General features: G+C 37.0%; 1 protein-coding gene across 1 annotated transcript in view; it reads left to right on the forward strand.

Annotated features, from left to right (window-relative positions):
* The window catches only part of KCNJ3 (potassium inwardly rectifying channel subfamily J member 3), a 274,595-nt gene extending 261,759 nt beyond the window's left edge, over positions 1-12,836 (forward strand). The window contains exon 3 of the mRNA XM_073545642.1: positions 4,679-12,836. Coding sequence (XP_073401743.1) covers positions 4,679-5,262 — 584 coding nt within the window. The 3' untranslated portion in view covers positions 5,263-12,836. The remainder of the gene's footprint in view (positions 1-4,678) is intronic.
* The last annotated feature ends 231 nt before the right edge of the window (positions 12,837-13,067 follow it).

The raw sequence follows: 13,067 nt of genomic DNA on the forward strand, positions 1-13,067 counted from the left end.
CAAAACCTGAAGGAGATAAAGGTGTTTTTATTTCACGATCACATAGCATGGGATCAGTTTACGACATATTAAAAAATAAGCAGAGAACATATTTTCAGTCTTAAGTCCATTTTTAACGGATATGTTGGTAAGTGAATGTTCGGATTAAAGTTTCAATACAGTGAATTGCAAATTGGACCTAAATGGGGCATGGAAAAAACACACTTGCCGTTTTTGTGAATGCTGTTCCCAATGGTGTATTTATATGGCAATGCCATGTTTTTTTGCAATTATGAACTCATGAGTCAATGCATATCACATTATGAGACCCTTCATATTTCTGTAAACTAAAATCTTTATGCGTTTCCGTACACAAATATAGACCACATATTTTTTTATTCTGTATTTTCTACAATGTTTTGTTAGCAATTAAATAGTTTTTTAAACATCTTGACGGCAATAAAAGATAATTATGTTCACAGATTGCTGCAAATTGAAGTCTTACACCAAATTGTCATGGGATCAATTACAATGACTGAAATATTTGAAAAAGTCAGCCTGGGGAATTGAATCGCATAGTCATATAAGCTGCCACTAAAGTGCAGACAGTTACAAAAAATCAATGCAATGGATGGGAAAGAAATTCAAGTTTACCAATGATTTAGTAATTCAAAAAGATGAAGGTGTCGCCTAATCGCTGGGAACCTGTAAAAATGGTTAACACTTAGTTGAGGGGAGTACTGTAATACTTTGAAATGATGAGTATTGGTAGAGGAGTAGCTTGAAACTTTTTGACCCTGAAGCAAAATCCATTAAAAGGTCACAAATATTTGTGTTTGATGTGTCAAAGAAGTCTTTGGGTTTCCTTAGGCATTAGGGCTGAAGTTTATCTACACCTACTACCACTTTACCTGAATTTTGGGCAGCTGATCTGACCAAACAATGTGCTAACAGATATTATTTCACCCCCAATTTTTTTTCTTCCCAAAGCTCAAAATTTTTCCTTGTGTAGCGAATGGAAACATGGACACAGATGTTGAAGTGTACATTTGTTTAATAAAATTTTTGTGGAACCACAGGACCACTATCTAGGGGGCTTAGAAGGGGAGCGTAACTATGCGAACCCCAGACATCCATAGAAAGACCCCTCAAACAGGGCCAGGTTTGAATGCCTGAGGGATGCAAGGTGTTAACTCCAGTTAGACCCCAAACACTTAGTAGCTGACCCAGCGGGACAGGTGGGTTGGCGGGAACTGCAGGAGGCGAAGAGCTTGGAAGATGCTAAATGGCTGAAGTGGGTAGTGGGCAGCAGCTAACGGGAACAGGTGCAGAGGGTACTGGGGTAGTTCAGAGAGATGCAGAGAGACTTGGCAGGCACACTGGGCAGAAAAACCGGAGTTAGCAAGGTACTTGTGGAACACTGGCATGCAGGTACAAGGAACCTGGGAATAGCAACAGGAAACACTTGTTGCTCAGGCACCTCCCTTAGGTCAGAGGTGCCTGAAACATCAAGAGTCGCTCAGCCATTGGTTGAGGCATTTTTAGGAAATGGCACGCTGTCTCTTTTAGAGACCGGGAGTGCGCATGCGCACCCTCAGAGCCATACCAGGAAGCCTGCGGGGAGCACACAGCATTAAGGAAGCAGCAGCAGAAGCTACAGAGGGTCGGCACGGCTGCTGGGTATCATGCAGGGGCGCTGGACCCGAGGTGAGAGGAGGGTACCAGGAACGAGGAGTACGGCGGCGCCAGTGCAGGAGTGCCGACGCTACACCTTGATTCTTTCTTGAGCTTGGAAGGTCAAAAAATAATAATAGATTATACTCAATGGATTCTCATCTGTCCTGGAGGTCTTCTGCTGATTTACTTTCTCCTTCTTGCTTCGGTCTTCTCTTCTCCATCTTTAATAATCAGCACCTCCAGAGCTGACAAGGCCTCAAGTGATGTTATGACATCGAAGGATGATATACATTATGACATCAAATGAGTGCTGGTGATGAATGGAGGTGCCAAAGAGCAAAAAAGAAGAGTGAAGATGGAAGAGAAGACTGGAGCTAGAGGGAAGAAGTGACCAAGTGGAGGACCTGGCAGAGAGCTCCATCACCAGGATAGATGAGGTGGAAGATGAGTAAAGTATGTTTTATTTTTTTACCCCTCCTTTTACTATACTGTTAGCTTTGGAGAGACCTCAGAGGTAATAAACGACTTTTACAAACAAGCCAATTTCCATGGAGTAAAACACAACCAGGGCAAATCAATTTTTCTCAATGTCAAGTAAGTCTGGAGAATTGAATTTTGTCTCACCTTTGTTATATCTTATATAATAATAATAATCTTAATAATCTTTACTTTTATATAGCGCTAACATATTCCGCAGCGCTTTACAGTTTGCACACATTATCATCGCTGTCTGCGATAGGGCTCACAATCTAAATTCCCTATCAGTATGTCTTTGGAGTGTGGGAAGAAACCGGAGTACCTGGAGGAAACCCACGCAAACACGGGGAGAACATACAAACTCCTTGCAGATGTTGTCCTTGGTGGGATTCGAACCCAGAACCCCAAGGCTGAGGCGCTAACCACTGAGCACCCTGCTGCGTAATATCTTCCTGGAGATATTTAGGTTTATCGCTAAGGTGGAGGGATTTTGACAAAGCAATTAAGGAGAGCCCCTGCTGAAGCCAGTTGCTCTACAGCCAGATCCGAGGTTTCTAAGTAGTAGGTAGGTCGGATGGAAGATCTCTTTTGACACATATGGAAGACATTGTGAGATATGATATTAGTTAATGCAAAGAAGATTTGACAGAATCTTTCCTATAATTGGCCATGCCAAGAAAGTATGTTCTCGTCTGAGTTTGGGTTCTGCCGGAGGAACTTTTTGTGTATGTTCTACTTTTTATTTCTCTATGTTTCTATTTAAACACAAAAGAATCCGCCATCTATAGATGATGTGATTAGCAACCGATGTTTCATTTATGCAACCTGTTCTGTTGAGAGAAAAATGTTAATTTGCTCCATTGTCGTATGTTTTAAATAAAGCACATATTGCGGCTGTTTAACACATTTGTTACTTTGGCTCATCTTGTAGCTTCTGGTCTGCATCTTCAAGGCTTTGAAAAAAGTCTATAGAAACAAAGAGGACACAATAGAGTAAAGCCTCCATATTAAAGAAAAAATAATAAATTTTATTATGCTAAAATGACAGTACATAAATAGGTACATAAATAGAAAATACAAGGATCAGGCAATGATGGCTAAGGTCACCAATAGTAAAATTAGAGAATGCTAGTTTGCCATAAGTACAAGCAACAATAAGGGGTTAATGGGCTATCAACTCCACTGTTATATGTCTTAAGACGTGTATAGACAATAAACTGGAGTATAATGAATTGCTCAGGCATAGTGCTTTCCCATATTGTGCATACCTAGACCAAAGCCCGCCGCAATCAACGCGCGCTTCGCTTTCACTTTCTCAGGGTGCGGTGCCTTTTGAAAAAAAGTCTGATGAGGCTCCAAGCGAATGGCAGGAAGATTCGCTTCGTAATTCAATTGTGCTGATCTACAGCTTTTCAACACAGAATCCATTGAAATAATGAACACGCTGTAATTTATTTTTTGTGTCTATAGTGCGTACATTATTATGCACAAGTTTTCTTTTGTATGGAGCATGTGAAAAGGGCATAACATTAAGAAAATCAATATAAAACTCTAGCAGAATCTGTCAAGATTTAGAAGCAGTATTTGTGCCTATATCCTCTGTGTATATATGAGCTAGGACTTTTCACCCATGATATATATGACTTATAAGATATGGAGACCTTCCCTTGTAAGTTTTTCATTGAAATACAACTAATTTTGGTTAAAAAAGTAATACATTTTATGCAATTGGTTTTCATTAAAAATGTTGCATTTTTTGCCTTCTATAGTTTCTGCGTTGTGTTGTCTTTTGCTTCCTGAAAAATGAGTTAAATTAGAATCCATCAGTGAGCACATTCTGACATTGAGTTTATAACTCTTAAAAGAGTAACCACGACTTCATTTTTCCTCTTATAAATCAATAGGAGACATGAAAATAGGAAACTTTGTCATGAATCTTATCAGAGAAAGTTGCATTTTTCTTCTCCTGGACTGATATTTCATTGCAAATTCATGGATAACACTTGTATTCAGTGAAGACAGATTTTCACATTACTGAGATAGGAGATGACAGTTGGTGCTTTTAAAATTCTATGGAAGAAAGGAGGAGCTAGAGACAGACATTCTCCATAGAACTTTATGAGCACCAACTGTCATCTATCTCAGTAATGGGGATATCTGTATTCAGTGAAGATAGATATTACCCGTTAATTGAGAATTTTTTGAGAGTGAATGATCAGTCTAGGAGGAGAAAAAAGTGGATATATTACAAAGTTTCTTATTTTTACCTGTAGTATTGATTCATGGAAAAAATAAGAATCCGGTGGTTACTTTTTAAGCTTTTTGCCAAATTAGTTAGTCTCAAGCGTAAATGTATCTAAAAATTTTGGCAAATTTTAGTAGAAGGTTATCCAATAAGATAGCAAAAATTGGCATGGACAACTTGTTAGGATGTCGACATTTTCTTCTTCTAAAAATGTCTCCAAAAAGGACCATCAAAGTTAATAATGCAAGGTGACACTTTGAGGATATTTCTGTATTTAACATTTGTCTCCTCTAATTCTAGGAATGACTTGTCAAGCGCGGACATCGTACACGGAGGACGAAGTTCTTTGGGGCCATCGTTTTTTTCCCGTGATCTCCCTTGAAGAAGGGTTCTTCAAAGTAGACTACTCACAGTTCCACGCGACATTCGAAGTTCCCACTGCACCTTACAGCGTGAAAGAGCAGGAGGAAATGCTTCTTATATCCTCACCCATTATAGCACCAGCAGTAAACAACCTGAAAGAAAAAAATAATTCCGTAGACACTCTGGACAGTCTGGACGACGTTAGCACAAAAATGCCATCAAAACTCCAGAAAATGACTGGCAGAGAGGACCTACCCAAAAAATTACTCAGAATGAGTTCCACCACTTCTGAAAAAGCTTACAGCATGGGGGACTTGCCGATGAAACTCCAACGAATAAGTTCGGTTCCGGGCAACTCGGAAGAAAAACTGGTCATTAAGACAACAAAGATGATTTCGGATCCGATGAGCCAATCAGTAGCAGATTTACCGCCAAAGCTTCAAAGATTGTCCGGCGGCGGTAGGATGGATGGAAATTTGCCACCAAAATTAAGGAAAATGAATTCTGATCGATTTACATAACGAAAACTTTTTAGGCATTAAATTATAAAATAGGGTGGAAAAGGCATCTAGAAAATATACAAGGAACCGTACCGGCGCAGCTCGTGTGGAGATACAAAGGCCTGTCTTTCCTATAAGGGAAAGCCTGTACCCTGCGACAGAGTTAATGGTAGTCAGGACTGTATTGTATATATAGTGCTTCTTTGATAAGAGACCTTAATATGTTTTTACGGTCTTTATAGGACTGAACTATTACTATTTGGCATGTAGTATCACATCAAGCATGCAATAATAGTGTGCATATTTTGCATATAGTTTTATGGCATGAATATTACTTTATATTGTATAATCTTAAAAAAAAAAAAAAGAAAGAAAAATGGGGCATTATTCTCCCCCCAATATTTTTTAAGACTAGTAATTCTATCATAAGAAAGCTTAACTATAAGGGCAAAAGTTTTATTTCAGACTATTATTTGGATATAGATTGTAAATATGTGCCCATCCGAGTATACTTCCAATCACGTTTTATCTTTCAAAACAGAAATTCTAATTAGAATGTCGCCGGTTTACTTATTACTTGGCTCATCCTAAAGATATATGTAAACTCGTATATAAATTTGGATCTGTCACCAGATTTCTCCATTTAGACTGCATACATTATTAAATAGATCTCTAATACCTCATGACATCGGTGTACTTACTTTGAAAAAAATCCATGTAATTATGGCTTTATAATCTTTTTCGAAACTTATTTTTATCTGCTATTAAAACAAGCATTTTATGAGTCTAGCTCTTGCTGGACTCAGAAATCCTCATCTTAATATAAAGCTAGTACAGCTATTTTCAAAGTAAGTACACCTGCCTCATCTACATCCTTCACTTGTTGCATGGGTCAACCCCATATATATATAAAAAATGTCATCTGTCAGCATATTTCTCCATACAAGCTGCATACAGCTTGTCTTATACCTTATGATTTTGGTGTAGTTACTTTGAAAAATCCATGTCATTGCAACTTTTTAATCCTTTTTAAAACTTATGTTTGCTTACTATTAAAATAAGCATTTTATGAGTCTATCTCTTGCTGGACTCAAAAGTGCCCATCTTAATATAAGACTTATGCATACATTTTCAAAGTAAGTACACCAGCCTCATCAATATCCTTTACTTGTTGCATGTCTCAACCTCATATACAGTATATCAAAATTGTCATCTGTCACCAGATTTCTCCATATAAGCTGTATACATTATTAAATAGATTTCTTATACCTTATAATGCTGGTGTAGTTACTTTGAAAAATCAATGTCGCTCATTATGACTTTAGAATCCTTTTCAAAACTTATCTTTTGCCTACTATTAAAATAAGCATTTCATAAGCCTAGCTCTTGCTGGACTTAAAAGTACTCATCTTAATATAAAGCTTGTGCAGCCATTTTCAAAGTAAGTACATCAGCCACATCTACATCCTTGTTACATGGATCAACCTCATATATAACAAAATTAGGATCTGTCAATAAACTCTCCATACAAGCTGCATACATTATTAAATACATCTCTTATACCTGATGATGTCGCTGTACTTACTTTGAAAAATCAATTTCATTACAGTCCTTTTGTAAATTTATTTTTGCCTACTATTAAAATAAGCTTTTTATGAGTTTAGCTTTTAGCTGGACTCAAAAGCGCTGATCTTGATATAAGGCTGGTACAGCCATTTTCAAAGTAAGTACACCAGCTATATTAAATTGGTTTACATCAATTCTATTTAATAATTATGGATTGCTAAAAGAAGTAACATGGCCAGTGAGCATTGTGCCTAAAACTACAAAGTGCGGTGATCAAGTAACTATTCGGCAGATCTAAAAAGAAAAAAAATCGTAAAAAAAGAATGATGCTTCAAAACTTTCCGAATCGTTGCCAAAAGTTTATATACCAGTTTATATCCCATTTAATCTAAACTTGTAGTTTTCTGTCCAAACTGGTGCAAATAACTGCATTGGAAGCATTTAAAAAAAATAAATAAAAAAATAGGAATTCAAGTTAAAACATACAAAAAAGATCTGATAAATTAGAATTTCTGTTTTTAATTATGTTCTTTAGTCTTTTCATTTCTAAATGTATTTATTTCTAAAGTTAATCTAAACTTGTAGTTTTCTATCCAAACTGGTGCAAATAACTGCATTGGAAGCATTTAAAAAAAAAAAAATAGGAATTCAAGTTAAAACATACAAAAAAGATCTGATACATTAGAATTTCTGTTTTTAACAATGTTCTTTAGTCTTTTCATTTCTAAATGTTTAGTTTCCATTATCGTCCTAGAACACACACACAAAAAAATTAATACTTGCATTTTTTTTAAAGTGATGTCTCATTTCAATATACATTTTGCATAATTGTTCGATTTGACGAGTTATAGCTATTATATTTGGGTACATTTTCAGCCATCTTGTTTGTTCAATTTTTATTCAATACAGTAAAGATATATATATATATATATATTTTTTTTTTTTTTTTAATTCTGCCCTTAAAATTCCTTGGGCTCTAAAAGCCATAATTTATGAATTATTGCATTGTAATGATTATTATTATTTTTCTTTCTTTTTGTTGTTATTGTCCTTAAAATTCTCAAAAACAGTATCGATATTTTCATGACAAATTGTTTTCAACTTTGAATCAGATTTTCCAACTTTATTATAGAAAAGACTTCAGTGCGAGCTTGCATTAAAAAGTACACCATGGATGCTCTGAATATTGCTAATCTTAGGTATAAATGATTATATCTATTCGGACATTACTATATTATGCAGTTTTATATACTTAGATTTATTGATACTATTGTGCTATGAGCTTTTGTACTGTAAAGATAAAAGGAAAACATTGCATCGCTGCAAAATGACGACGATACATTTATATATAAAAAAAATAACATTGTATTCATTTCTAGTCAATAGATTGCAGGAATTGCCAAAAAAAAAGAGAAAATGTAATAAAAATTCCCCACTAATTAATATTCACATAAACTTTCTCCAAAAAAAATGAATTATGTGTAATCTTTGAATATTGTTTTTTTTTTTCCTTTTATAGTGTTTTAAGCACAAACAAATTTTTTATGAATGCTAGGACTAGGACAGCAGGAAAATGAAATAAACTGGATTTTCCTTGTTGGAATTCCTTATGATATTTTTTTACAACGTATAGTTCTTTAATGGGGTCTTTACAAGATTGGTGCCCATACTGATGAATGATCGGGAATAGGGATTAGCAGACCCATGGAAGTCCGGGTTCTGGTACTTGAACTGAACTTTATCTCTCTCTGATCATTTTGTTCTTTCTGCCGCCAGAGATGTTTGGTAGCGGATTTCTCATAGAGAATACAGGAGCGCTTGGCAGACCTCTCCTGTGTATGGGAGAGACAGCCGTGAGAGGTGCCAACCCAACGATCCACCAAACAATCGTCCATCAGACAGCCATCTATGGTGGGCTTAAGAGTTGTGGTTTGGCATCAATGGAGAGATACTGGTTGGAGCATATTTACTTAGTGCATTCTTTGAAAATTTAGGTTCCCTTTCAGCACAATTTTACATTATACACATAGGCATAAAATACAGAAAATATTGAGCTACTACTATATATTGCTTTACTTAACGATCTTCATCTACAATTTATTATCCAGAGCTGCATTCCGAATTCTGAAGGATCTGAAATGAACATGTCGGTGGGACCCCTTCTGGTCCAGATCATGCTCTGGTGATTTGCATTCCAGAAATTGGAAAGAATCACATGATATAATTCACCGCTCTGATGTTCTACTGTAGGCTGCAGCCGATCAACAACTGCTGATTGACTGCAGCAGTCACGTAACATATCCGTGTCTTGTGACTGCAGAGGGATACAGTCCTGACATCAGAGAAATGGTGCCAGTCCAGGAGAGTAGCTTGTGTTGTTACGCTGAGCTATTAGGAAGCGGTTGTCTGCTATTGGAGAACCCCTTTAAATTCTGTAGAATCACAGGAGGTCATAAGTCCACCCGAATCAGGACCAACTGCAACTTTAACTAAAGCAATATATTGGCAAAGTAGCTCAAGTGCGAAAGTAATGGTGCATTTACATTGCGTTTGGTCACACACTCAGTGACATACATACGTCCGAACCCCCACGCACAATGGTATTCGGGCATATATGCCTACTGGTTGCGGACACTCAGACGTAGTAGGCTGCATCTGAATCTCCGCCTCCAGTGGGCGTACATGCCCAAAAATGATGCATGATAGCGCCCATGTTCACTCTCTCAGCACCACTATAGTCTATGGCCCTGTCGGCATATACCCCAAATACCGTTTTGCAGGGGAGTTCGGATATAAGCCTCAACGGGACCACCGAGTGACAAAACGCTATGTGAATGTTACCTAAACTGTACAATGCTGACCAAAGCCTCTTAAAGGTGACAAATCTACAAATCTCTAGTTTATTGGAAAGTCACTACTATAGATGAAACACATGGCGTTTATCAAACATTTTTGAGCTTTGAGTTTCCATTATTTTATTATTTTGTAGCTTATTAACACAGAACAGAGGTAATGCAGAGATGTTAGGGGATGAGATCTATAAATACTTGGCCAAAAAGATCTCAGGAACTCAGGAACACAGAGATACATATATAATTATATGTGTATATGAAAGCTATTTATCCATGCTACATATTAATATTGTCACACGTACACATCTACGTAATTTTGTTGCATAGTTTTTATCACTTTGGCACATAGATTTCTGGGTGCAATATATTTTATATTTTTTGCTTTTTATTTTTTTTGACAGAGTATGTTTTTGTTTAAGGGCTTTTCTATCACTGCCGCTTTTATTCCTTTTTAATACAAGATTTAGGGGTGAAAAGGGGGTTGGCAAACAGATAAACAATATTTTTCATGTATCAGACTGGTTTAGTAAAAAAATTGAAATTGCAATACTCAGTCTCACCAATTCTCTGCCATTCCTGACCCTTCGCTGGTAAGCTGGTTTCTACTTACAGATTCCGTATCAGTAGACAGGAAATGGCAATAAAATCCTGCTCAGCCATTGATGGATTGAGCGGCCATTTCCTGACATTTTCTGGGTATCATAACGAGACCAGGAAGTAGCCACCAGGATACCAGATAAGCATCAAAACGGGAGCTTATAGCGATCTATGAAGAAGAGTTTCACTCCTTTTAATTTTTCAAAACTCTTAGAAAAATAAGTTTAATCCACGTGGCAGCCCCTTTAAAGAAGCCCTCCTCCTCCCATGAAAGTTTTTATCCTCTTAATATATTGCATTCATCATATTATATAGCACTGCATACTTACAATTGCTAATTTCGCCTTTCTACCCAGTTAATTATTCTCTTTTCTCTGTTCTATGTACACTGTGTGCAGAATTATTAGGCAAATAAGTATTTTGATCACATCATCCTTTTTAAACATGTTGTCCTACTGCAAGCTGTATAGGCTTGAAAGCCAACTGCCAATTATGTAAATTAGGTGATTCGCATATCTGTAGTGTGGAGGGGTGTAGTCTAATGATATCAACACCCTATGTAAGGTGTGCTTAATTATTAGGCAACTTCTTTTCCTTTGGCAAAATGGGTCAGAAGAAAGATTTGACAGACTCTGAAAAGTCAAAAATTGTGAGATGTCTTGCAGAGGGATGCAGCAGTCTTGAAATTGCCAAACTTTTGAAGCGTGATCACCAAACAATCAAGCATTTCATGGCAAATAGCCAACAGGGTCGCAAGAAGCATGTTGATGAAAAAAGGCACATAATAACTGCCCATGAATTGAGGAAAATCAAGCGTGAAGCTGCCAAGATGCCATTTGCCACCAATTTTGCCATATTTCAGAGCTGCAACATTACTGGAGTGTCAAAAAGCACAAGGTGTGCCACACTCAGGAACATGGCCAAGGTAAGGAAGGCGGAAAAACGACCACCTTTGAACAAGAAACATAAGATAAAACGTCAATACTGGGCCAAGAAATATCTTAAGACTGATTTTTCTAAGGTTTTATGGACTGATGAAATGAGAGTGACTCTTGATGGGCCAGATGGATGGGCCTGAGGCTGGATCAGTAAAGGGCATAGAGCTCCACTCCGATGCCAGCAAGGGGGAGGTGGGGTTCCTGTATGGGCTAGTATCAAAGATGAACTTGTGGGACCTTTTCAGGTTGAGGATGGAGTGAAGCTCAACTCCCAGACCTACTGTCAGTTTCTGGAAGACACCTTCTTCAAGCAGTGGTACAGGAAGAAGTCGGTATCGTTCAAGAAAAACATGATTTTCATGCAGGACAATGCTCCATCACATGCATCCAAATACTCCACAGCGTGGCTGGCCAGTAAAGGTCTAAAAGAAGAAAAAATAATGACATGGCCCCCTTGTTCACCTGATCTGAACCCCATAGAGAACCTGTGGTCCCTCATAAAATGTGAGCTCTACAAGGAGGGAAAACAGTACACCTCTTGGAACATTGTCTGGGAGGCTGTGGTGGCTGCGGCACACAATGTTGATTGTAAACAGATCAAGCAACTGACAGAATTTATGGATGGAAGGCTTTGAGTGTCATCGTAAAGAAAGGTGGCTATATTGGTCGCTGATTTTTTTTTGCTTTTGATTGTCAGAAATGTTTATTTCTAAATTTTGTGTTGTTATATTGGTTTACCAGGTGGAAATAAACAAGTGAGATGGGTATATATTTGGTTTTTATTAAGTTGACTAATAATTCTGCACAGTAATAGCTACCTGAAAAAAACAGATATCCTCCTAAGATAGCCAAATCTAAAAAAAAACACTCCAACTTCCAAAAATATTAAGCTTTGATATTTATGAGTCTTTTGGGTTGATTGATCACATAGTTGTTCAATAATAAAAATAATCCTCTCAAATACAACTTGCCTAATAATTCTGCATGCAGTGTAGAAACAGGAAGTCTTTTTTCCCTACATGAGTCATCTCCCTCTTCAACTCCTGAGCAAGCATCTCCGCTCCTACCCCTGCCAGGGCCTTTTGCAGTGATGACTCATGTAGGGAAAATTGACCTCCTGTTTCTACACAGAGCATAGAAGGATTCAGGTAGTCAGTTTTTAATCATGTGATGTCATAGACCTGATGGAAAAGAGAATAATTATCTGTCTAGAAAGGAAAAATGAGCAATTGTAAGTACACAATGCTATATAATATGATGATTGCAATATATTAAGAGGATAAAAACTTTTATGGTAGGAGGAGGAGGGCTTCTTTAAGGTATTCCTTTTGAACATGACGAAATAAGTAAACTAGTATACTCCATTCAAGGAAAAGCGTCATATAATAGAATATGATAATTTTAGACAATTTTAAGATGCTATTAAACCAAGTAGGATTCTCGCTTGGTCGGAATCCACCCACCAGATTAAAATAAAACATAATTTGGCTGCTCATGTTGGACAGGGTAAGAAATTTGCTTGCTTCCGCGTTTCCATGATATTTCCTGAGTTTAGAACCAACTGTTAATCATATAAGGTTAAAACATTTGATTAATACTTGAAAAATGTTACATAACACCCAATAAATTGTCTGTATTCTGATTCTTGGTGTTTTTTTTAATGGTTGCTAATTTGATTATTTGATTTTCAGCTAAATGGGAATGTCCCCCTAAAGCGAGGAAGGTCTTCTACTAGTTCATTAGCCAACACAGCACCACCCTTGACTATGGGATGTTCTGTTATTGCAGCTCATGTACATTTAAGTGAAAGCTGCAATACAAGACCAAATATAACTAATATAAGAAAGTGCTGCTAATTCTGGGAAAAAAAACT

Source organism: Dendrobates tinctorius, unplaced genomic scaffold (genome assembly GCF_039654945.1).
Source record: "Dendrobates tinctorius isolate UK_male_01 unplaced genomic scaffold, ASM3965494v1 ptg000143l, whole genome shotgun sequence".
NCBI classification, from domain to species: domain Eukaryota; kingdom Metazoa; phylum Chordata; class Amphibia; order Anura; family Dendrobatidae; genus Dendrobates; species Dendrobates tinctorius.